Source organism: Pimephales promelas, chromosome 8 (assembly GCF_988280905.1).
Source record: "Pimephales promelas chromosome 8, fPimPro1.hap1.1, whole genome shotgun sequence".
Classification (NCBI taxonomy): Eukaryota; Metazoa; Chordata; class Actinopteri; order Cypriniformes; family Leuciscidae; genus Pimephales; species Pimephales promelas.
In genome coordinates, this window is record NC_142776.1 from 7499436 (window position 1) to 7524995 (window position 25560).

General features: G+C 38.4%; 1 protein-coding gene across 1 annotated transcript; it reads left to right on the plus strand.

The window, feature by feature from the left end:
* Window positions 1–5416: 5416 nt before the first annotated feature.
* On the plus strand, window positions 5417–23739 carry LOC120491624 (fidgetin). Its single transcript, XM_039689573.2, has 4 exons — window positions 5417–5614; window positions 6385–6524; window positions 18797–22499; window positions 23131–23739. Exons 2-3 carry the CDS (start codon window positions 6494–6496, stop codon window positions 19966–19968), a joined length of 1203 nt encoding a protein of 400 aa, XP_039545507.2. The 5' UTR covers window positions 5417–5614; window positions 6385–6493; the 3' UTR covers window positions 19969–22499; window positions 23131–23739.
* Window positions 23740–25560: the final 1821 nt, after the last annotated feature.

Consider the following 25560-nt stretch of genomic DNA (forward strand, 5'->3'; position numbering starts at 1 on the left):
CATTAAAATATGCACCTTGTGCAAAGTCCACTGGTGGTGCATGAGATGGAGGAAGCGTCTAGTTCTCCCTGGTGGACTGGTGCCTTTCTCACCTCCCTCATCAGTATTCCGGCAAGTTTGTGGCGTGCATATTCTACTGGTCACTGAAGCCAGATCAGCGCTCCCCCAACCCCCGCGCAGCACAGACACGCACACTCATGAATACTGATCACCTAAAGCCCTAATTAACAATCAGAGCCAAACTTATTTACATAAAGTCTGTCTCAGATGGAACAGGCCTCAGATGAAGCTGTCAGACAGATATCTGCACTTAAAAATCCAGTGAAATCTGTTATACTTTGATGGGTCGCTGAGTTCACAGACAGCAACTTAAAAGTAACGGTTTTGAACTGTGGTATTAGTCCGTATAATATATCTTATCTCTGTGAAACAGTTGATAAGCCAAGTCAATAGGGTCCATCAACTGTTTGATTAACCATATTCTTCAAAATATCTTCTTTTGTGTTAAGTAGAAGAAAGAAATTCATGTTTGGAACAACATGAGGGTGAGTAAATGATGACAGAATCTTTTAATTTTTGGGTGAACTATCCATTTAAGGTGTGTTCGACTTCAAGCAGCAGACTGATCGGTGTATGACATCATACTGCGAGAGTGATTCGAAAGCATTCAAAGCTTTATTTGCGGTAATTATGTTTTTATCACGAGTGTTATGGCGGAGGAGTGAACACTAATTTTACAAATACAACTGTAATTCTGTCACAGAATGTAGTTTTAAGTTTTTTAAGGCGAGAATGTAGTTGTTTAAACTTCAAATATGCGGTTTATTTATAAAGATAGCGAGCAATTAAAAATGTGTTTCTACGTTTTTGGAGATGTGAGCTCCATGGTGACAGTAGCCATTCAAAATGGCCTTAAAGGGATAGTTCATGTATGAAGGATGTAGGAGTATTGTCAGTTTAGACGCCTCTCGCGATTCAAACAAGCAGGGCTTGGTAACAAACTGAAGCTCCTCCGACATTTTTCTTTAAAAACTGTCGTTTTAGTCTTCTAATTTGAGACTGGTGTTTTGTTTTGCTCTATCCTCTGTGCTTCCACGTTTGTCAATACGTTGTGCAATGGGTCAGGGGTTACTCTTTCACAGCAAAATCGATGCGTACAGCCGTCTGCCGGAAGCTAGTTAATTTAGTCGATAAAGTTGGATATTTTTCTTACACAAACACATCGATTCACTTCAGATGGAGGACTTTTATGATGGATAGATGCACTTTGATGGACTTCAAAACAGAAACAGCCATTCACTGCCATTATAAAGCTTATAACAGGAACTTTTTTATATATAAATCCGATTGTATTCATCTGAAAGAAGAATGTCCTAGACCTAGGATGATTTGAGTAAATTATGGGGTAATTAAAAAGGATGAAGGTAATCTGGTAAGACACAACCAAATTGATCAGAGTTGTCATTAGAAATCCCCATAACCATTGAGAGTATACTACACTGTTAGACATTTTATTGTATTTTTGCGGTAACTTACTGGCAGCACTATTGCCAGTAAGTTACTATAAGTTCCCCTTTACAGTAGCTTACCTGTAAATGTGTTTTACGGTATGATGCCCTTACTGCAATTTCATTTTACAGTAAGATGGCCTTACCGTGATTTAATTTTACAGTACGATGCCCTTACTGTAATTTCTTTTTACAGTATATTGCCATCACTGCACTTTTGTGTTTTTACAGAATGAAACAGTAAATTTACTTTATTTTTTACATGAATGCTATTGAATTTAATAAATTCCGCAAAAAGTGACATGAGTCCATGTACATCAGCATATTCTTTATTCACTGTCACAATCAATTACATCCATTTTATTAATTTATTGTGATGCAACATTATATGACAAATATGCTTTATTATCATGAATATGAGATTGACCTGAAGAATGAATGCCGTATCAGATGCAGGTAATCGCACTCACTCATCCGATCCCTTTCCCATAATACTCTACTCTACATAGTCTTTTTAACATTTAGCTTATAGCTTTGAAGGATTTTGGTTCTGGAAGTAATTTCTCCCATAAGGATTTCAAAAAAAAGTCTTTGTTAAAGCATTAAGTCATGAACAAAACTAACCAGCAACAAGGCAAATCATAACAATACAAACTTTGATTGGAAGGCAAAAAAAAAAAGTCTTTGAAAATCAGACAAAAATATAAAAGACTGTGTAGCTTTAGTGAGGGAAATAACGTAGTTATGACTATACTATGGATCTTAGACTGAAGGATGACCGTCACCACAGTCTTACGCCATTCTGCAAGTTCGCCTCGTGACTTAAATAAACAATCTCAGATGACTGACCTCAAGTGGTTGGTTCCCTTTAAAACATCTGGATGAACCGAACACTTCCTCTTGCCTGGAATGCCTCAGTTCATCCAGAGTGAGTAGAAATGGTGATGGTTATCATATATATAGTTACAGTCATAACTTAAGATCTATTTCGACCTCACTCAGACCGTCACCACAGCCTTACCTTGGATGACTAGTGCCGTCAAGGTCACGAGGGATGGAAGCCTCTCCTTCTTTACATCCCTGCTTAGCAGCCAAGAGCAGAATTGTGGAGCCAAGCGTACCTGGGTCCCCAACATTAACCCTGGAATACCTGAACACACGCCACTTGCTCGAGTAGTTATCTCAAGTGGAATGCGTTTTAGCATTGTTTATGGGTTTCCTGCCTCCTCCAGCTGACAAGAAAGAGGCTGAGTAGAGGCCAAACCCAGCGGGTGCCAGATCTGACCCTCCACTTGAGAGAGAAGGTCTACTCTGATAGGTAATAACCAAGGATGGAGGAGAAGTGGGAACCAATGTCTCTTTAGCCATTTTGGGTCGATCAGTGGATTCTGCAGTTTGCCAGGTCCACCCATTTATGGCTTCAGCAGAAGCAAAAACCATCGATTAACCACCTTGTTGCTCAAAATAAGGCTGTCTTTAAAGGTTTAGAAGTTATCGTTAAAAATCAATTTCCCTATGGAGAAAATGAATGGAGTTTTAACTTCTGGAACCCGACTGTTGGACTCTATAACTTTTAACTTCAATGAAGCAACTCAGCGATCCTTCGTTAATAGTTCTAAAGTGGCATTTATGTCTGATTAGTAATGGAGGGTTGCGCTCAACTGTTAAACTGTCAACTTGAGATTTGAATCTGTGCAATAAGGAAGTAGTTCCACACACAAGAGGGTTTTTTAAGACAACCCATTGTTGTTTCATTTTATTGACACACTTATGCCTTCAAACTGTTGTATAAACGCACTAGTAGTCGTACAGCATATAGCTTTTAAGTATTATTTTACCCACCTGAAACTATATAAGCAGTTTTCATCTGAAGGTATGCCTGACCTTTCCGGCTGTCCACAAATGTCAGTTAGGCTTTCAGGCACGGAGCTGAGTTTCTCTTTAACATTGCCTCCCACAATCTCTGACATTTCCTCTGATGTCACCACATTCTAACCCCCACAATGCAGTGCGGATGATCTCTCCTCCCTGCCCTTACCCAGACAGACAGAGAGAAAAGACAAACAGACAGATACTATATTTAGTCTAGAAATGGACAATAGAACCAAGCAAATGTAATCACAACATTTCCAGCCTCAACTTTTTCACTTTTAGTCCTGTTTTCTTCAACTATATAAAACGTTGCTGGTTGTCTGTGTTCTTTTCTTTATTGAATTATTTGCATTTTGCTTATACGGCTTTCAGATGTGTCAGTGCATTTGAAATGAAAACTGGCCCCTTTTTAATGAAATGTAATTAAAACATCTCTAAATGTCAAGGTGCTCTTTCTTTTCTCAGTCTCTTTCAGTATTTATTCTGTCTGTTTTTCATTCTGTCAGATTATCTCTCTTTCATTTTCTCTGCCATTTGACACCAGGGTCATTAACATGTCACGGCTTCTCTGGCTAATATGCAGAAATATTCATAATTTATGCTAAACTTGTGCCTTTTATGCGAAATGATAATCGGAGACGGACATGAGTGGCTCTGTAATTAGCAAACATAAGAAATGTGGATTAGAATGAGAGGATGTTGAGGTTGGTGAATAGGAACTTGACTTAACACTAAATGCATAGTTAATGTGTCTGAGATGTCTTATATGAATTATTATGCACATTATACAGTATATGCTTATAGTTTATTTAATATACAGCGACTGTTGAATTACTCATTCAAATGCATACACACATGTGCACTTCTGCAATTATAATGACCATCGCTTTATTCTTCCAGGCATGTTAGAGAGGAAGGACAAGAGATACAAATAAAATAATTACATTGCACTCAAAAAAGTGAACTAGGAAGGTTGCGCACTTTCATCATATATTTATATTAGCTTAATAATTGTGTTTTTTGACTTTTTTTGTCTATGTAATTATGTCTCAACTTAACAGTACAAAATCCTTATGCGTTGTCTGAACACAAACCATTTATGTTAAGTAAAAAATGTCATACATCCAGAGGGTGGAAGTATAGTGCGAGCCAACTACCATTTTGCCCGAACTTAATTGGATTGTGTTCAATCTGCTTAAATATATGTACAATTTAAGTTTACTTAATCCGTTTGTGTTGGATTACAAGATTGATTTGTGTTGCATGCCATTAACTGAAACTGGGCGGTGCTTGTTAGTCCCATGCTTTGCATATGGTTGAATTAAGAGAGAATAAATGTTAAAATTAAGTGTTATTTTATCTTTTTTTGAGAAATTTAGAAAAGGCGAAGACTTGATAGTGTGTAATTGTGTTTAATGTAAAATTACATTGCAATTATTAGAACTATTTAAATTACAGTGGGTTACGATTGTGGAGAACAGGTTTGGTTGTTGACTGATTTAACTCCTTACTCTTTATATGGTGGAAGGAGCATGTAAAACTTAGCATTTAAGATGCTAATATGTGCTACTGCTAGCAAACAGCTAGCTATAGTCTAGGCTATTAATTTTATTATGTGTCACTAAATTAATTGAAGCCAATGTATAATATACAGATTTGTAAATCTCAAAAACATGTGTCTATGTTGGCAAGCACAAAAAAGCATTTTGCAATGAATTTCATTGTTATCAAATATGCCATTAATTAAATATTACAGTAGCCCAAACAATCATGACCTTTTATATTACGACAACAATATTTTCTCACAGCTGTTTCCAATGACTGTAGCCATCCAGTCTAGTTAGTCCCATTCTGTTTAACAAAATCAGCGAATGTTGCTACAAACAAAATATATGACTTATATTTGTATTTTGTGAATTCCCAAAGGATGTTTAAATCCGCTAGCGTTTATAGTGTTATAGAGAGAAATAGAGAGAGAGAGAGACTGGACTCTCAGCTGGAGTCTGGTAGAGCGCATGCGCGGTAAGGGATGAAGCTTCTCCGCTTTTTTTCGGCAGCTGGCGTGAGGTTCTGGAATTCCAACATGGCAGTAGATGTGGTCAGTAATTCTGTGGTGGTCAGTCTCTCCAGCCCTGACTTGGAAGCATTCCAGAACATCACCGACTCGGAGTAACCGCCATCCGCCGCTCTCAGCAGCACGGCTGGACGCTTCGCCGTTCTCAGGCGCGGAACAGGTAATTCTTTCACTTTGTTTGCGTCCACCAGCTGTCCGTGTGTAGGCTACCGGAGAGAGAGAGAGAGAGGCCATGCCATGCACGGACAGCGCGCTCGGACACTCGGACACAGGCCCCAGAAAACAGCGCGCAGTTTTTGTTCGGCGTGGCTCTTTATAGCATTAAATTGTGATAGTTTGACTGAGCACAAGGTAAGAAGTTTTATTATTGGAGGAGAGTTCTTACGACAGCATTGATCCGTATGTGTGTGTCCAGGCGAGAGTGACAGCGACATTCTATCTGCACTATTGAATATTATCCTTATAAATCTCAATAGCTCTTATAGTTATATGTTCTGTTGTTTCCATTACAAGGGTATTCACAAGACAAGCATAATTAAATTCAATTTAAATAATATTTGATATAATATAACTGATTTACAGTAGGCTAATTGAATAAATAAATAGAAATAAATAATTTAAACCCTTATAAGCTAAATTTAGTTAAGAAATAAATAGACAATCTACATTTAAATGGATTTTAAAGCACTTTTAAAAAAATATATGTTTGCATTAAATGTTCATGTAAAAATGAATATAAAAAAGCCTTTATAAAGTAGCCTAAATGGAAAAAAAAGAGCGTTAAATATTCTGTTTTACATTTTGTTTAGAGGGTAAATCGGGAAGTTAATCAAATAAAGCCTAGCAATGACAATTAATGAGCATTGTTATAGCTAATGGTAAATTTACTTTCCTGCTGCATATTCATCTCTCAAATCTCTTTCTCCACAGTTGGGGTTCCTGTCCGCCCAACACTGTTTGCATGCGGTGTGTCATTCAACTTAACTGAAAAACTCTTTCTCTACAATACTCCTCCCTGTCTCTCTCCGTCACCTCGCTGATGTCAAGCAATATGATCAGCGGTGTATATGGTAGGTCATATCTGTTTTATTTGAAAATGCATGCAAATCTCTTGTAGATGATGTAAAATTCTTTAGGCTATTGTTAGTCAGTGCCAATCATATGCATGCATTAGTATTTTGACTAGGCTATTTGCTTTTCGCCTTCGTTAGATAGGATAGCGGAGAACTGACAGGAAAGTAGCCTGCTACAGGGAGAGAGAAGAGATCGGGACATGATCAAGTCGCAGACCCTAAAACAACTCTCTTAAATAGCTATGAAATAAAACTAGCCTACTTGTACAGTTTAAGAACATCCCGTATTCCCTATTCTCTCGACTTTTTATATATAGCCTAGATTTTCCTACTTAAACGTTTTTCCAATATGTTCCTCCATTCGGATATCATTCGTTCCATTCGTGCTAGACGCAGATTGATTTTCAGTGCTGTGATAGCATTTTCCTGGCCCGCGTCAGGGGAAGGAGAGTTGAGATTGAAGGTTACAGACCGCAATCATGTAGCGCTGTATCTCCAGTCGGGCGCGCGGGCAGAGCGACTGCTGCACGAGCGCGTAATAAATGCTCGCGCTATGATGTGATTCTGGCGGGAAATCAGCCGTGAGCGCACAGTGGCGCGCTTAGTTAGATGTGCATAATTTGGACTCAGATGTATTGCGAAATGACAACACTTCATTTTCCAATATTCCAGTGTTCCCCTTGTCTCTCTTTGTCTGTCTCTCAGTCAGGTAGAGCAGATTGCTGTCTGTATGAGTGTTGTTTATCGGTCTAAATGTGGAGCCAGCCGTCTCACACACAATAAATCAAAAGTTTGATGGGCAGTGAATTAGAAATGGACAGTTAAACTACCATGTGCACATATCTTGTTATATTTTCACATGAGCCAACTGGAACATCAATCTGTTTTGTGATATTGTCTTGTTTTATTGTCATGCTTGTTTGTAGCCTATAGGTTTAGCTGTTCTTTTTTGGCCTATAGTTAAGCATGTCGAAAACAGAATTGTGAGGAGATTTGAAGTGGTTATCACTGTTAAATGTTCATAAATCGACCAAATTGTGTATTATTTGAATATAATTACATCAACAGGTTTGTGTGAGATACGGTTAGTGTACCTACAGGACTGTAACCACCATAGACATTGAGGCGGGAATGTCACCCCAATAATCAGATATGACTAAATTGTTCAAATTGTGTGCACAAATTGTGGATCTTCTACTATTTTTCTTTATTCCCTTAAATCTCTTTGAATCCTTTAATGTCAAGACCGCTATGGCCTTGGCTAGTAGCATAGGCTAGTAATAATCCTTATTAAAACTGTTCTGTCTGTCACACACAGACACACACTTTTCATGGTACCGTTTGAATTCTATCTCTTAAAAAAATGAATAGGCTTGTGTTGTAGTTGCAGAGTGAGAAATTGAGTGTTAGTTTACATGAGAGTGTCAACTTGAAGTCCATTGCTGATACTTGCTGCTTTTGTTTTCCATGTACACTTCCTGATGATGTAATTTAGGAACTGGCTTTTGTTAGTTAAACGGATATTGCAAAAGACTAACAGGATGGAATACAATATTGAGGACATTGAAAAACCTATAATACTCGAGAAAATATGTTTTTCATTAGATAAACACAAAACATGAAGAAACATCTCAAACTTTTCTTATAAATCCCCCATTTTATTTTATAACTAAAAACATTTAATATCTCCCCATCTTTTCTTATTGTGATCAAAGAAAACAAATTCATATTATTCCAATTATCATAGAATCATCTTTACATCCAGTATATTTTTAGACTAGTACTGTCAATCATTTTAAAATGTATTTATGTAAAAATGTAGTTGTAAGACGTTACATTATGGCATTACAAAAATGGGTTTTAGAGGTCAATATATTATCTATATTTCCATATCATTGAACAAAACATTGAGTTGTTTTGTCTAGTGCTACAAGTTAAAAACTGTGCAACTTTTGAAAACTTTAAAAAAGCTTCTTGAAATTCTTGCATTGTTGTATCACACAGTTGTATAACATGTCCTGTGTGATGAGCTTGTTCAGTGCTGTCTGCTCACAGTAAGTTTTGTTTGGCAAGGCATGTTGCCTGATTGAACTAAACTGACTGCGCACTTGCAAAAACATGGAGGTACTTAGATTTTTTAATTGCTCCGTTTGTAGGTAAATTCCTTATTATTTACGAACCGTTCAGGGGGCATGCTTAAATGTGGTCATTTTTACAATAAATATTGGACCCTTTATTGTGATTGCTCATACATTGGCTATAGAAGGAATAAAACAGCAACAAAAAATGTAGTCATGAATATGAAATGAACATAACATACATAGCCAACATTATAGCATTAAAGGAGTTTTAAAAAAAACTTTAGCTGATAATTTACTCACCCCCATGTCATCCAAGATGTTCATGTCTTTCTTTCTTCAGTCGAAAATAAATTAAGGTTTTTGATGAAAACATTCCAGGATTTTTCTCCTTATAATGGACTTCATGGGGTCCAAATGAGAGTTTCAGTGCAAAATTTAAATCATTTGGGCTTTAAATGATTCCAGACGATGAATAAGGGTCTTATCAAACGAAACGATCGCTCATTAAAACAAAATAACAGTTTAAGTTTTATCAGCTCAAATGCTCGCCTTGCTCTGTTCTGTGATGTGCGTTCATGTTCAAAAAAAATATATATTCTTTTCGACTGAAGAAAGAAAGACATGGTCATCTTGGATGACATATATCAGCAAAAGTTTTTTAAAAGTGAACTACTCCTTTAATAACCTCCCTTTCTCATCTGTCCCTCCTTCTTTTTGACAGCCAAATTGTGTTAAAATTTTAGTGTTGACAGACAGTGTTAGTGATTAAATTATTCCTTTACTCTTAACGTCATCTAACTTCACACTTTTCCTTATTCCCCCCCCCCTCCCTCCAATTTTATTCCTCCCTTCACACATCTAAAGATATATAGCAACAAGAAAGTGTCTTTGAGTGACTAATGTAGACTTTCTCTCACAGTTTGTCTCCCATACTTTCCCTTTTCTCTCGCTTGTCCCTATTACATGAAAACTAGTGCCTCCCTGGAGTTTCTCTATGTGTGTGTGTGTGTGTGTGTGTGTGTGTGCGTATGAGGGATGATTGAGCTGTTTAATATGCTAAAGCCCTATTAAAGGCCGATGTCAGCAGCAGACGGTGTACGGCCGCCCAGTCTGCCCCGGCCCAGTGCTCTGTATTGTGTCTCTAAATGAACACGGTACTGTGTTAATTAGCAGAGGAAAATGGCGTGTGGAATTGAATTGGTCATTGACATGCGAGGCGTTCGTCTCTCGTTTAGAGAGATATGAAAATGATTTAAGCCCTAGCTATGTCTTTTATGGGGGTTTTAAATAATTTATCTGCAGAAAAGAGAAGGGGGAGGAAGTGAAAGAAAAGAGTTCCCTCATCTGTCTTAGATTGAATTTATCATGCTTTTTGTTGTTTTTTTGTTTTTTTGTTGCTAAGAATGTCTCTCTGAAATGTTTGAGTCAGTCTGATTCATTTAAATTAAAGATTCCTATTGCTACTGTCACCAAATGGTATGGCAGAATAATGATTGTTTTGAAACAAGTTCCCGGAACACTCCTCAAAAAAAGTAATCAGGGCCTAAAACTAATTGTTTTGCCACATCTCCCAGTGGCCGGTGACTTAAGAAAACGTACGGGTCAAAAATATTTTTTTACCAGCCATGACACAAAAACATTTTAGATACCAGTGAACACCAGATTGCCCTAATGTAGTTTGATACCACAGCTAAAACTACTAGTTTATCTAATATAAATTGAATTTTCTACATTTTTAAAGACTAGTAAACAGTCAGGAATAAAATAAGAGCAAACAATCAAATTAAAAGCAAAAGCACAAATAAATACAATACATGCAAATGAAATAAACAGTGCTCTTCTGGCAGGTCTAATATTTTTCAGGTACTGAAATTTAATAAAGTAGGCTTATTAAATAAATAGCACTGTATAGTCTCATATGCTTTTTTAAAGTTCAAGAGCAGTAAGTGATTTTTTTTTCTTTGTCCTTTGTTGTTTGGTTAACATTAAAAACCCCAACCTGATGTCACAGCAATTCGTACAAATTTTACGAGGTGGCTAATTCGTAACAATTCGTACAACCTCACTCGTACGATTTTTGCTAAATCATACATATTTTATGAGTTGGCCAATTCGTATGAATTCGTACGAATGTCCGACCCCTGACCCCGCCCCTAAACCTACCTACCCATCACGTGAGTTTAGACAAATTCGTATGATTGAGGTTGTAAGAATTCTTACGAATTAGCCACCTTTTAATCACTCGTACAAATTTGTACGAATTGGTCGTGAGATAGCGTTGAAAACCCAGGAAGCAGCAGGATTTTTAGGACGCCATCACTTTACAGTTTTATTTTTATTCGCTTTGGTACTATTTTCACAAGTAAGGTGTACATTTTCAAAACTTTTACAAAAAAACAAAAATCCAAACTGATCACACTTGTAACACAGCTTGTCATTCTTTCAAACCCTGATTCATGCTTTCCGTCAGTTGCACATATTTTCAGTCCACATAATCATTGTTTCAAACACAAGATTATTGTAATATGTAATGAGAAAATTTGGTTTAATCATCGAAACACAAATATATGATCTTCTTTCAGTTCAGTACTTTTAACAATCAGTTCATTCAGCAGCAATCAATGCAAGATACATGTTTCAAATCACCCTTGTTGCTGAATTAATAACAGTAATACAGTCTACAGATGCCACATTAGAAAATAAACTTACATTACTAACTTATGAAGTTGACATAATGTTTGTAATAGGATCCATCTAGTATGTTATCAAAAGCTGTGATGAAGTTATGAAACTACCATGGTTTTGTGCTATAACAATGTTTCATGTTTTATGGAGAATTTAGACATTATGATTTTTATTCTGTACAAACTTTATAGGCCTATTATATCCCCTACCCCTTAATATACTCATCACAGAAAACTTTCTGTATTTTGACATTTTCAAGAAACATCACTTAGTATGAGTGATAGGCTGTTTTTCTCATGGAAAAAACATGAGGAAATGACATATACAAAATATATAATATATAACAGTCTCGACAAGTCGAACCTCGAACGCTGTTCATACACAATGCCGTCGCAGGTGGGGTGCGAGGCCCTGTGCAAACTTGAAATGCAAGCCTCAAAACAAATCAGCACAATTGGCGCAATACTGTCGTTGCATGCGGGTGCGCCTGCAGTTATAAAACCTTTTATTACTAATCGCCATGGACCAATTGCAGTTCAAAGTTGAAAGTTCTAAAACCACCTCAATGAACCCTTCGTTTTGGCCCAGTTTTGGAGAGGGTCGTGTACTGCAGAACACGAAATCCAGGGGGAGGAGTTGTTTCCATATCCAACTCCTCCCACCTTTACATATACCTAATCCTACCCATCTCCACCCCCTGATCCCTAACCCCACCCCTAAACCTACCATCTCCGCCCCCTGATCCCTAATCCTACCATCTCTGCCCTCTGATCCCTAACCCTACCCCTAATCCTACCCATCTCCACCCCCTGATCCCTAACCCCACCCCTAATCCTACCCATCTCTGCCCTCTGATCCCTAACCCCACCCCTAATCCTACACTCTAAAAAATGCTGGGTTGTTTTAACCCAATTTTGGGTCAAATATGGACAAACCCGAAATGTTGGGTTAAAAATGTAATGTAAAAATTTAACCCAACGGCTGGGTTAGTCCATATTTGACCCAAAGTTGGGTTAAAACAACCCAGCATTTTTTAGAGTGTACCCATCTCCGCCCCCTGATCCCTAACCCCACCCCTAATCCTACCCATCTCTGCCCTCTGATCCCTAACCCCACCCCTAATCTTACCCATCTCCGCCCCCTGATCCCTAACCCCACCCCTAATCCTACCCATCTCCGCCCCCTGATCCCTAACCCCACCCCTAATCCTACCCATCTCTGCCCTCTGATCCCTAACCCCACCCCTAATCTTACCCATCTCCGCCCCCTGATCCCTAACCCCACCCCTAATCCTACCCATCTCCGCCCCCTAATCCCTAACCCCACCCCTAATCCTACCCATCTCCACCCCCTAATCCCTAACCCCACCCCTAATCCTACCCATCTCCGCCCCCTGATCCCTAACCCCACCCCTAATCCTACCCATCTCCGCCCCCTGTTCCCTAATCCTACCCATCTCTGCCCTCTGATCCCTAATCCTACCCATCTCTGCCCTCTGATCCCTAACCCCACCCCTAATCTTACCCATCTCCGCCCCCTGATCCCTAACCCCACCCCTAATCCTACCCATCTCCGCCCCCTGTTCCCTAATCCTACCCATCTCTGCCCTCTGATCCCTAACCCCACCCCTAATCTTACCCATCTCTGCCCTCTGATCCCTAACCCCACCCCTAATCCTACCCATCTCCGCCCCCTGTTCCCTAATCCTACCCATCTCTGCCCTCTGATCCCTAACCCCACCCCTAATCTTACCCATCTCCGCCCCCTGATCCCTAACCCCACCCCTAATCTTACCCATCTCCGCCCCCTGATCCCTAACCCCACCCCTAATCCTACCCATCTCCGCCCCCTAATCCCTAACCCCACCCCTAATCCTACCCATCTCCACCCCCTGATCCCTAACCCCACCCCTAATCCTACCCATCTCCGCCCCCTGATCCCTAACCCCACCCCTAATCCTACCCATCTCCGCCCCCTGTTCCCTAATCCTACCCATCTCTGCCCTCTGATCCCTAACCCCACCCCTAATCCTACCCATCTCCGCCCCCTGTTCCCTAATCCTACCCATCTCTGCCCTCTGATCCCTAACCCCACCCCTAATCCTACCCATCTCCACCCCTTATATCTGGATCCAACTCCGCCCCCTGGATCTTGTGTACTGCAATGAGGTGCTACTGCAGTTTTGTGCAAAATATCGTCGCACCCATCCGTTCTTTGATTTTTCTTAAAGTATTTTGGGGCCTTAAGAATTTTTATTTGAACATTGAAAATTGCACACACTTCGGCTTTATAATTCAAATTAAATTGCAAAGAATGTTTGACGGGAATTTATTGAACTGGAGCTGTGTGTGTGGTTGGTTTCACCTTAAAGTTTTAATTTAGTGGTCTCAACCTTTTTGCGTCCTTTTTAGTGACATTACAAAAGAAAAGTTTTGTTTCAATCTCTGAACTTAAACTTTCATAGACCTTTCGCTGCTGAGGCTACATTCTGTCATACTTCTCTGCACCTCCCTCTCCCTCTCTCTCTCTCTTTCTCCCTCTTTCTCTCTATTGCAGCACTCAGCAGGCCAGGGCTGAAAGTCAGGCGTTTTGAAGAGAGGACGTTGAGAGTGAATGGCTCATTCACATTAAATAAAAATTAGAGGGCTTCCACCCTGCCACTCTTACAATGGTCAAACAGCCTGGCACAACAGGAGAACTGTTCACAACTGCTCTCACACACACACACACACTGAAAAGCATGCCCTTTGTGTCGAGGAAAAGAGAGTGTGGTTTTGTATCAAATAGATTTTCTGTTTTATTTTTAGATGGATAGTATGATTTTGATCTATATGCAGCACCGTGACTCACCCAAAAAATAAAATTCTATTATACTCTCTCACATTTCTCCAAACCCTTCTTTAGGAACATATAAGAAGTACTTACTGTAGGCTGAGTGTTCATGCTCTTTTCTATACAATGAAAGTGAATTGTGACATGGGGCTTTTAAAATTAAAAAAATAATACTTCTATATAAGTATGATAATATTAGTCCAACTGGTAGATTTTATTCACATTGATATATACTAATTGTAATACTAATGTCGCACCAGTGAGGCCAAATTTTTCTTTTTTGTCTTGCAACTGATGTGCTAAATTTGAACATACAGTCATGGTCAGAATTATTGGCACCCTTGGTAAATGTGATCAAAAGAAGGCTGTGAAAATAAATCTGATCTTTATTTAAAAGAAAAAAAGTCTCAAAAAAGTAACCTTTCATTGAAGGAAAACTAATGAATGTGGGTGGAAAATCCCACTGTTAAAATGATAAAAATGTGAAAATGTTTTTCTCTAATACACGTTGGCCACAATTATTGGTTCCCCTAGAAATGTTATTTTGCACTTTATATTTACAATTTTTCGCACACCAGGGTGACTAGGAACATAAAATTGTCCAGGCATGACTTGCTGTTTCACATGACTATAGATATGAGGAAACACAAAGGCAAAATTCCCTTAATCAATCATACTGGCTATAAAAGAATAGTTCTGATTTTTGGAATAGCTTGGCAGCCCCTGTCCACCATTCACTAATATAGTATGGGAAGTGCATTGTGATCATCCTGCCTAACATCATATTTTGTGTCTGATAGAACAAAGAAAATCATACAGGTCTGGAACAAGATGATTCATTTACGTGTGAACTATACCTTTAATATAATCATGAAATTGTGTATTATGGTGACCTTTTCCCTAAACTGAATTAGATATTTTTGTGTTAAGTACACTCTCAAAAAAAAGGCACAAAAGCTGTCACTGGGGCTGTATCTTTTCAAAAGGTACACTTTTGTATCCAATGGCTACATATTGGTACCTTAGTGGTACATATTACCACCTAAAATGTACATATTAGCACCTGAAATGTACATATTACCTCATGAAATGGACATATTAGCACCTAAAATGTATATATTATCACCTAAAATGTACATATTTACACCTAAAATTGACATATTACCACCTAAAATGTACATGTTAACAGCTAAAATGGACATATTAGCACCTAAAATGTACATATTATCACCAAAAATTGACGTATTACCACCTAAAATGTACATATTAGCAGCTAAAATGGACATATTAGCTCGTGCAATGGACATATTAGCACCTAAAATGTACATATTAGCACCTAAAATGTACATATTATCACCAAAAATTGACGTATTACCACCTATAATGTACATATTAACAGCTAAAATGGACATATTAGCTCATGCAATGGACATATTAGCACCTAAAATGTACATATTAACACTTAAAATATACATATTAGCACCTCAAATGTACATAGCACCTAAAATGGACAAAAGTTTACCTTTTAAAAAGTTACAGCCCCAGTGACAGCTTTTGTACCTTTTTTTCTGAGAGTGTATTTGTCTTATGTAATACAAAATCAGGAATTTTGCACTTCAGTAGGCACTTACTGAATTCAATTGTATCGATTAGATTGTGTGTATGAGTGTGTATTTATTTTGTCTAGATCTTTCTTTAGGGGCTGTATATCTGTTTTGCTGTTGGCGACAGTAATGGCTGTTTAATTACTCAATAAAAACGTTTTATGAATGCAGTGTGTGTGAGTCTGTGTGATGTATTGATTTTGCTGCTGGAGAAACCTGAGATTTTCACTTAAGGAAAGTGACTCTGTCTGTCGATGGGCTGCTGGTTTTAAATAGTAGCCTACGTATATGCATTTACACACAAGCACATGCAAAAATACACCGCGTAAGCATTGTTTAAAGAGACGCTACTACTGAACTAACAAATATTCAGTCAATGAAGTGAAGATTCCTTCCTCTAAAACCAGTTAATTGAAATGGAAGAATGGAACATTGCTTTAGAAGAGTGTGTGTGTGTGTGTGTGTGTGTGTGTGAGAGAGAGAGAGAGAGAGAGAGAGAGAGAGTGATGGGCCTTCTCTGGAGGATATGTAGCCAGAGGGTATATTGGAACAACAGAAAGTCGTTCTCTAAAGCACCAGCACAAAACCTTTTACACACGGAAAATAACTAACACTAGATCAGCAGCTTTGCAGCTAATGGGATTTTCCAGGTTCTGTAGAATACAACAAAAAAGATAGCATTTAGAGAGAACATTCCACCAAACCATGTTAATCTTGGACTTTACAAAACGTTACATTTAGCTTTAGACTGGTGAGGCTGTAATGTAGTCTGGCAAGCCAGAGAATATTCATTTGTTCATCTTTAACTAGCTCTCTCCATTATGAATAGTACTTTATCTTTGTCTTGTTGAACAGCTGAAGTTGTGTATGTTCGTATGAAGAACCCTTCATGCGCCGTTTTGGGAATTTTTGCACTCATCTCAAGAGGTTTGGCTGATGTGGTTTAATTGAGGCTTTATTTTAGATGACATGTTCATTCTCTTAGGTATAGTTTTACTCTAGCCTAGTCCTGGTGTTTGCAATTGTTCATTCTCAGGGTGAGGAATTTAACACACCCACTTTGGCACATATCTCGTCTCATGAATGGCACCTCAAGTCATGTGGCTTTTAGAGGACAGGTGTAACCATTACTTTTATAAGCAATTGGACATCCTGTAGCTCTACAGTGTAGCATGTTAATAACAATGCCAATGTGCTAGCGAAATACATAAACTGATGAAATATATGTGGAATGGAATGTAAATCACTTTGGATAAAAGCCAAATGTAAATAAATGTCGACTGTAAAGAAGAAAACTTCCACAGAACATATTTTCATTGAAATATATCTGTAGAACAGAACATTTTCTATTCTGGTTTCACCAATCTGGTTTTGGTGAATTTACTGTGTATCTGTTTTTATAGATGAGCATGTCAGAAATAATGCTAAATTACAGACTACTATTATGTATTGCTAACGTCAACCAATAAAATAGAAAAAGTTGTTATAAGACATCATTAGCTCTTTCAGATCTGTTATTGATATTGCTTTTAATCTTTTTTATTTATCTTCTTTTATCCTATAATATTTCAACCAACTGTCTTGCTAATTGCTATTAGTGTGATATACCAGTATTGTAATTAGCTTTTGTTAGGTATCTGCTAAACTATAGAACTTTAATTTATAATAGTCAAATCTATTGCTAATGTTTTGAGTATGAGTGACTTTCAAAGTCCCAATTCATGTCAGTCAAAGTCCTCCGTGTGTGTGTGTGTGTGTGTGTGTGTGCAGTAACTTCAGCCTTTCCCATGAGAGAACACTGACTGACCTCAAGTTGCGTGTATCGATCAAGAGGATTTGCTGCTTGATAGAATTGAATGTAATTGGGCAGTTTTTAATTGAGATGGATAGAACATGTAAATTTTGCTCCATTAGTCCAAAATCAATATCCATCTGCTGTAGTATGGAGTGTATGTCTGTTTCTTTGTTTTATTTTATTTAATTAAAAAAAAAAACAAGGTTGTTTCTGATGCACAAGGTTTTGCAAATCCACTGTACTTGCAAGGTCAGAGAAAATTTCATGTTTCTTTATTTTAGAAGTACTTCACTGTATGTAATATTTTATGGCTAAGGACATAATTTCTCTTTCTTTCTTCTTTTTTCCCTTCTCTCCCCAATTTCGTTCCATCTGTACAGCCAAATTGGAATGTGGAAGAAAAGCTCTTTGTTTCATAAACTAAAATATTGGTCCAGTAGTCTGCGTGTGCTATATGTGTGAAGCTGAAATGACAGAGAGACAATATTTTTAGGGGTAACATCTGTTGTCGGGTTCAGTTGCTAATGCCGAGAGCTACATTATTGATCAGTCGTTATTACAGTATGCTGAAATATTATGTTCCTGTGTGGTGTGCCTGAGTCAATGAAACTGAGGAAGAGACACAGAGAGTGTAATATGAGGTTCCTTGATTACATTAAAGGGCTTTTATTTTATTCACTTGAGATGAAGCCTTCTGGTGTATCTCAGTATCAGACCTTAATGATATCATCAGAGCTATTCTGGATGTGTGTGTGGCGAGGAATCAAGTTCTAGTAGTACACAGCTGAATTTAAACTTCACTGTTAATCGAAAGATCGCAAAACAGCTCAAATAGCTGCGAATGTGTGCTTAGAAAAAGGCTTTGTTTGATTATCTTTCATTTGAATATTTTTTATTATTAAATAAGTTTTGTAAAATGATTTGTCTTTTTTACAAGATGATTATGCACAATTGGTCATTAATTAATTGCGGTTGATTAACCTAAATTGCTCACATTTTCTCTCAGTAGTGTTTTTTGTAACAATCCTAATTTATATTGTGATGGAAATAAGGTAGAGTAATAAGTATAATTAGTGATGTTTTTTTTGTTTTTTTTTACAGAAATATATTATTGCATGTTTGCATATTTATTGGCAAGTTCATGGGCGGTACACTCTGAAGCTCTTGGGTGTAATAGAAATTCTATTTCTTCCTTAAATTTCTGTTTTAGAATTTCATTTTTTTTGAACTTCCATGAGTTTGAATTGATTTTTTTTTCCATTTTATTGGCAGGCGTGACCATGCAGTGGAGCCCTGAGCAGTCACAGTGGGCGGAGCAACACTATGACATCACCTCGACCACTCGTTCACCGGGGCATAAGATCGAAGCACTTAGGGATCCAAGGCTAACAGGTTCGACCTCAACCGTAGCGTACCAACATTCATGGGCAAACGATGACATTTCAGCTCTGACGGCTTCTAACCTGCTCAAGCGGTATGCCGAGAGGTATTCTGCCATCCTGGATCTACCCTGTGAGAACGGACTTGTAGGATATCCAGACGCAGCCATCTCCGTTAGCATTAGGGGACCCGGTGTTGTGAATAACGGGCCCCCCCTTCTCAATGGACGGAAGGTGGAGACAGAGCCCTGGCTGGAGAGCGTCTACCCTCCGTTGGGTTGCGTGCCCGAACTTCTTCCCAAAGCACCGCTCAGCGTGTCGGATGTGTCCGTCAGTGCGTGCAACTCCCCAGTTGTAGGCAGCGGGAGTCTTCCAGAATCTTGTTTCTCCAGCAGCAGTTGTAACGGTCAGTCCGCGAATCAGGAATACAGCAGCACTCCCTACAGCACTCCCTTCCTGCAGCCTGTAGGAACTTACGCAGGCTCTCTTTTCCACCCTACCCCTTACAGTGCTAACACCTCGCAAAACCTATCGGCATACAGTTACCCAAATCCCCGTTACCCCTCACAGGCCGTTCTTCCTATAGGCTACAGTCCTCCCCCAGCGTACCTGCCTTCAGGTATAACTCCTCCTAACCCTCTTCCAACTGTGGGATACTCATATCCAACCACCAGCCTGGGAGGTAGTGTCTCTGAAAGTGATGCCCCAAGTGCAACCAACCTTTCAAAGTCATATTACCCATCAACTCAAAGTGAGATTGGAGTGTTTGAGGAGTTTGATTTTGGCGGAAACTCTAATTCGGACTCTAGGTCTGAAGGCAGTCCCCTCTACAGACCATCAGGGGATGACACGGTGGACAAGCAAAATGGGTTCAGCCAATCGGCGGGTGAAACTTCATCTTTCAAGCCAGCTAATCACGGAGACTCTTTGAGAAGCCTGGAGACTCTCACAGTTGCCATGAGCGGCCGGAACAATGGTACGTCGTCCGGGCAGCACTTCCCATCTACCTCGACTTCTGTTGTCACTTCTCACCAACATCTCTGCCTTGATACAAACACACCCTGAGAGATTGTGCTCATACTCAAGCAGCAATGCTTGAGTTGCTGAAGTGTGATTGCTTCCTCGTAATGGATCGAAGGTAGAAAGGAGGGACTTGCTCAAAGCCATTGTGTCGGGCCTCAAAATACAGCTGCATCATGGGCAATTCTGTCCTGGAAGACAGCAGGAGTTTAGTTTCTCCTTTCTGGAAAGAGGACTATGATGTTTATGTCCCTCCTAGCCGAGCCTAACTGGTCATTGCGAGACAATGGCCTCCTCACTCTGCTGGAATGGACAAACCGGTATCCTCCATGATGGACACGCATATCTGAGAGGGATGGAAAGATTTCACTCCTCCATTCCGAGAGATAGGAGAGTACATCAAGGGAATTGATATGCCTAATGGATGTGTTGCGATTACCATGGAGACAAGGAGTCACGGTAACAGATGTGGTGGTTGGACACTAGCTACGTATGGTTGACCATCTTGCCATGGTGTACATTCTGTGTGTGCGTGTGTTTGTGGCCTTGTAATGGTTATTTATGTGGTGAGCTTTAAGTGTAAATCCTGTTGCCCCTTTTCCACGGGAGAGTTGACAAATCCTGCTTGTTTAAAGAGTCCATGTGTGTGAGTGTGGGAGAGATAAATAAAACCTCAGGAAAGTGTCTGTCAGTTAAATGGCGTATGCCTGTACTGTATGTGCAACAGAGAAGAGGGCATTTTCACATACCGTCCTTAGGAAAAAACGAAACAATTCAATCGACTTGAACTAGGTGGTCTGTTTGTCAATTTGTGTGCTCTTTCACAGCATTTTAAGAGAGTATACAGATCAGTTGCAACGAGACATTTTTGTAGAACGGGATTATTCTACGAAACATTATGCAAAACGTTTTTTTTGCAGTTCTTTAGGTTGTTAAAGCTGCTGTGTGTAATGTTTTTCAATGAGAAATGATGTTCTCCTTTACTAGGTTAATATGCAGAGAAAAATCTTGACTTTCCAAAAAGTGTAAACACTGGCACTGCGGTGCTTTGTTCGAACCTACCAACACTGGCTTGACCATTGGTGCAAATTTGATGGCGGGACTTCCTTTTTGTCCGACCAATGGAAGATAGAGAGAAATGTTTTATTTTAAACAATCTTTATTTTTATAATTCCATTTGATGCCTTTAGGGGCTTAACAAAATTGCAAACTGCAGCTTTAAAATTTGCTGTTCGATTTAAAGTGTTTAGTAAATAACAGTATTTATCAGTCATTGAGCTCTATTGTGCTGTTATGTCTATTCCACCAATAGGCTATTTTAACATTACTGCAGTGCAGACATAAAAACAAATGGAATTCAAACAATTCAGGCTACTTCCTGAGATGGTCTCAGCTTGCTTGGCTACCAAAAATAAAACATTGCCTTAAGGGCCAAGTGTGAAAATGCTCAGCGAGAAGGAGACCACATGATTTTTGCGTGTTTGTCTTCACTTAAGTTTTTGCGCATTTTTAAAAATAGTGTTGTTTACTTTATCCCAAGCACTGGAAATAGGTTTGGCTGACCTCGCTACAAATCTTTCTTTTATGAACCCCACCAAAGGGAATTAAGATATTATACTTATTTATTAAAGTAATCACCAAAGCAGCTGTGTGGGAGCCAAATCGCAAGGAAATGTTCTGCCAAAATGACTCCCTCTGTGTGAATACGTTTTATTTCTGTGCAGTTTCGATTCAAGAGGGTGAATTGGCTTCATTTTAGGAGACAAATGGTTGGAAATCCTTGAAAAGGCTTCTTAAAGTTCTACCAGGTCCAAATTGAATTGTGAATGGAACCAAAATTGAATTTCCTCAGAATGAGCAGACCTCAATCATGATGATGAATCTCACTGCAATGGGGCACACCAATGTATTGTTTCTATTATGTGTCGGTTCATAACTTTCCTGTTGACCACAAACTTTCAAACTAAAATGTTAGAGTTATGTGAGTTATTGTATAAGTTTTCAGTGATTAGGAAATACACCAGTACACTTCTCCTTATACACTCTATGTATCATTGTCTAGATAAAAGCACAGTCATTCTTTACATTTTTTTTTTTCAACTGTTTACCAAAAGTGCCATTTATATTTTTTTTATTTTTAAAGAGAAATGTTTTCTTCCACATCATCTTTTATATTGCTGTCATTTGAAGAGATTTTACTGTTACCGGTTTTATCCTGGCTACAGCTTTTCCATTTGGGTTTTATCATTTTGAAAATTAGGCAATGTCGAATGATCGATATTACATCAGTTACTGTTCTAACCATCTTTCATCTTATTAAAAGGGTTGTTTGGTATTAAAAGTAAGGCACTAAGTAACTTGAGTGGCTTTTTTTCTTTATAGATCTAGATAGAAAAATTAAATCGTCTGTAGTATTCTATGCAAAACTCTCTTACTAATCCTTGTGAGCGCACTCTTGACATGATAAGCAGCAACATTGTGCATTAAGATTTCATTTCAGCAAATATTTGATGCTATGTATTTAAGTTGTTAGCTTAGCAACACGCTAACATGAGTCGGAATCAACTGTGACTGTAGCTGTCTGAAATCGCTCCCTATCCACTGTATAGTGCACTATATCGGGTGTCGGCCATTTTGTAGTGGTGTCCGAATTCTGAGTGAACAGCATCATTCCCTACATTCATTCACTACTTTTACCCACAATCCTCTCTGAATTCGAGTGTACATTCGATGTACACTTGCTGAAGCCCTATTTCCCACAATCCAATGCGGCGGAGAGAACTGAGATTACATTACAGTGGAGGATTTGAAAAATATCCGTTAATCGTCGTTTTGAATATAATAACGGTCGCCGGAGGGCGCTCGACGACACGTCATCTGTGAACGTGAGAGTTAACAGACAATTTTAGTCGATGAAACAAGCTGGCACGGAGGTATAATTACAAAATAAAGTCATTATGATTGTTATTGTTGTTAATATTATTTTATAAAGTAGGTAATGTAAGATAAAAGGAGTTTTATCAGTACGCGTGACAAAGCCTTTTCTGCGACAGCTCCAACTCTCCGACGCACAGTGTAAACGTCAGCGTCCGAATTCACTCACTTTATCTCGTTCACTCCTTGCAGATATAGTGCACTCAAATGCCATACACTATATATGGATTAGTGAATGAGTGAACGAGTGAGCGGTTTCAGACACAGCTAGAGAGTGTTGGTTGAGTCTCTCATGCTGTTTGTGTCGCATGCAAGTGACCCTTTTCATTTTCACATCGGTAATTTGAGGTTCCATAATATGGAGGATTTTCCCAAAAGCCCAAATTTGGATTTTGTCTATGTGGGTATCCTGCTCACTGGGTTTTGGAACAAACCTTTTGATTCTTTCCAACAAAAGATTTAAACATATTTGGCAAAATGTTGTAAGAATCTTTCTAAGATGTAACTAAACCCCTCTTATTCTTTGGGAGGATTTTTGTTGTCGTTGCTGTTGAAAAGAGCTAGGAAAAGAGTGTGACTGCAGAATGTAACGGAAGTAATGCGTCATCAAATACTCCTTGCAGACAGCAAGGTGAGACTAGGGGCCATGCAATGAGAGATATTGAAAATTGTACATCATAAGCATATCTTTTTACCACTTTTACAACCATAAACAAAAAACCCAGGCTCGATGCCTCTTTAGTGTTTGCAGTAATGGTGCACTAAACTCTCTAAAATTGTTTTGTTATCAAGACTTTGGACAGCTGTGTTTGGTATTTTTGAGTGCTGGAATTGGTGTTAAAGGTGCATTAAAATCGCACGTGTTTCACTGTGTAAACACCACATTTAGTGGTTGGTCACTCTTTTTTTGCATTTCAAAATCTGACATTTTACAATGTGTGTTCTCAATATATAAAGTACAGTTACATTTAGAACTAAATTGTGAGTTTATTGCAGTCAAACCGAGAGAGTGTGTTGCCATATTCTCAATCAACTCTATTGTGTTTGTTTTCATGACTTTTGGAGTATTGTAAACAATTTCCTAATTAAATATGTTTATCTTAAGGCCCTGCTTGCTGTTTTCAATGGCCCTGAATTTTATACGAGTTTTACTTTGAGAAAGCATTTTAAAACAACTTTGTTGCCCAAAGCGCTTCACAATTATAGAAAAAGAGTATAAAAAGCAAAAACTAAAAGATAAAGAGCAATATAACAATTAACATGCCTACAAACAAATACCCAATAACATGATCATGCCTACCAAAATCTTGATCATGCCATCCAAAATCTTGGTTAAAAAGATATGTTTTCAACTGAAAACTAAAAACCTCTATAAGTAGATGGAGCCTGCCTATAATAGAGATTGTTCCACAATTTAGCAGCAACTACTGTAAAAGCTTGGTCACCCTTTGACTTTTTCATAGCACGAGGGACTGACACATTTGAATCCTAAAAGTTTACTGATACAAATTAGAGACATGTTGTGAAGAGCTGTAAAAAACAACAATCTTAAAATCAATTCCGGACTGGCAACCAATGAAGAGAGGACAAAACTGGAGTGATGTGATCCTTTTTTGTTGTTTGTACCAGTCTGGCTGCAGCGTTCTGTACTTTTAAAGGGTCAGTTCACCCAAAAATAAAATGTATGCCATTAATTACTCACCCTCATGTCACTCCAAACCTGTAAGACCCCACATCCATTATTTGCCTAGAAATGTATAGTGAAAATATCTTTAAAATAGCTAAGTGTGCAATTTACTCACTATTACATATATAACATGGATAAAACTGCAATAAATTTGTAGACAAAGGTGAGTGCCAGTATGAATGTGTGAATGTCCAAGTGTGTTAACCCTGTGATGGACTATCCGTTCAGAGTGTTTCCCTGCCTTCAGCCTGAGATTCTGGGACAGGCTCCAGCATCTCTTACGACAAGCGGTTAGGAAAATGGATGGATCGTTAATTGCAATAGTACATGCAAAATCAATACGTTTCTGTGGGCTGATGTGTTAAATTAGATCATTTTGTGCTTTTGTATTTTTCAGGTGTTTAACCAATGTGTGTAAGATTTGTTCTCATAGAACCTAGATTTTTTTTTATTCTTTTTTTCCTGTGTTATCTCATAGTGACTTGTTTTTTTTGTTTTATTATTCATTTCAAGTTAAATGTAATTTTCAACAATTAAAGTATGCAGGGCACAGTAATTCTGTTTAAGGACCCTTAAATGGGCAGTCTATGCAAATTAGGGGAAATTGTGCAAAGGCAGAATATGAAAAATATGAATAAATTATGCAAATAACAAAGAGACTTGACCATTCGAAAGCCTAAATTCCCAGTAATAAGCGCAGTATTTCATTTTTTATTTTACCATGCGGTTATGAAATGACTGCTTCAGTCTGTGTGTGTGTGTGTGTGTGTGTGTGTGTGTGATGGATTTGACATGGGGTGAATGAACACAAACGGCACTAAATGCCAGTGTGCATGTCTGTGTGTGGTTTGAGGCTTTGTGGATGACGGTACATTTGCGGGGTAATTATGCATAGTATTGGAATGAAGTTCAAATTAGGTATCCATTTGTGTGTGCCTGTTTGTATTTTTTTTCTCACTTTAATAAGCAACATGTTTATTCTTTCTTTCTTTCTTTCTTTCTTTCTTTCTTTATTT

What these genes read in the sequence shown, in the direction of transcription:
- LOC120491624 (XM_039689573.2), top strand. Translation starts at nt 6,494, where the DNA reads ATGTCAAGCAATATGATCAGCGGTGTATATG. An exon ending in TATGATCAGCGGTGTATATG is followed by an intron (nt 6,525 to 18,796) that starts GTAGGTCATATC and finishes TTTTATTGGCAG; the next exon opens with GCGTGACCATGCAGTGGAGC.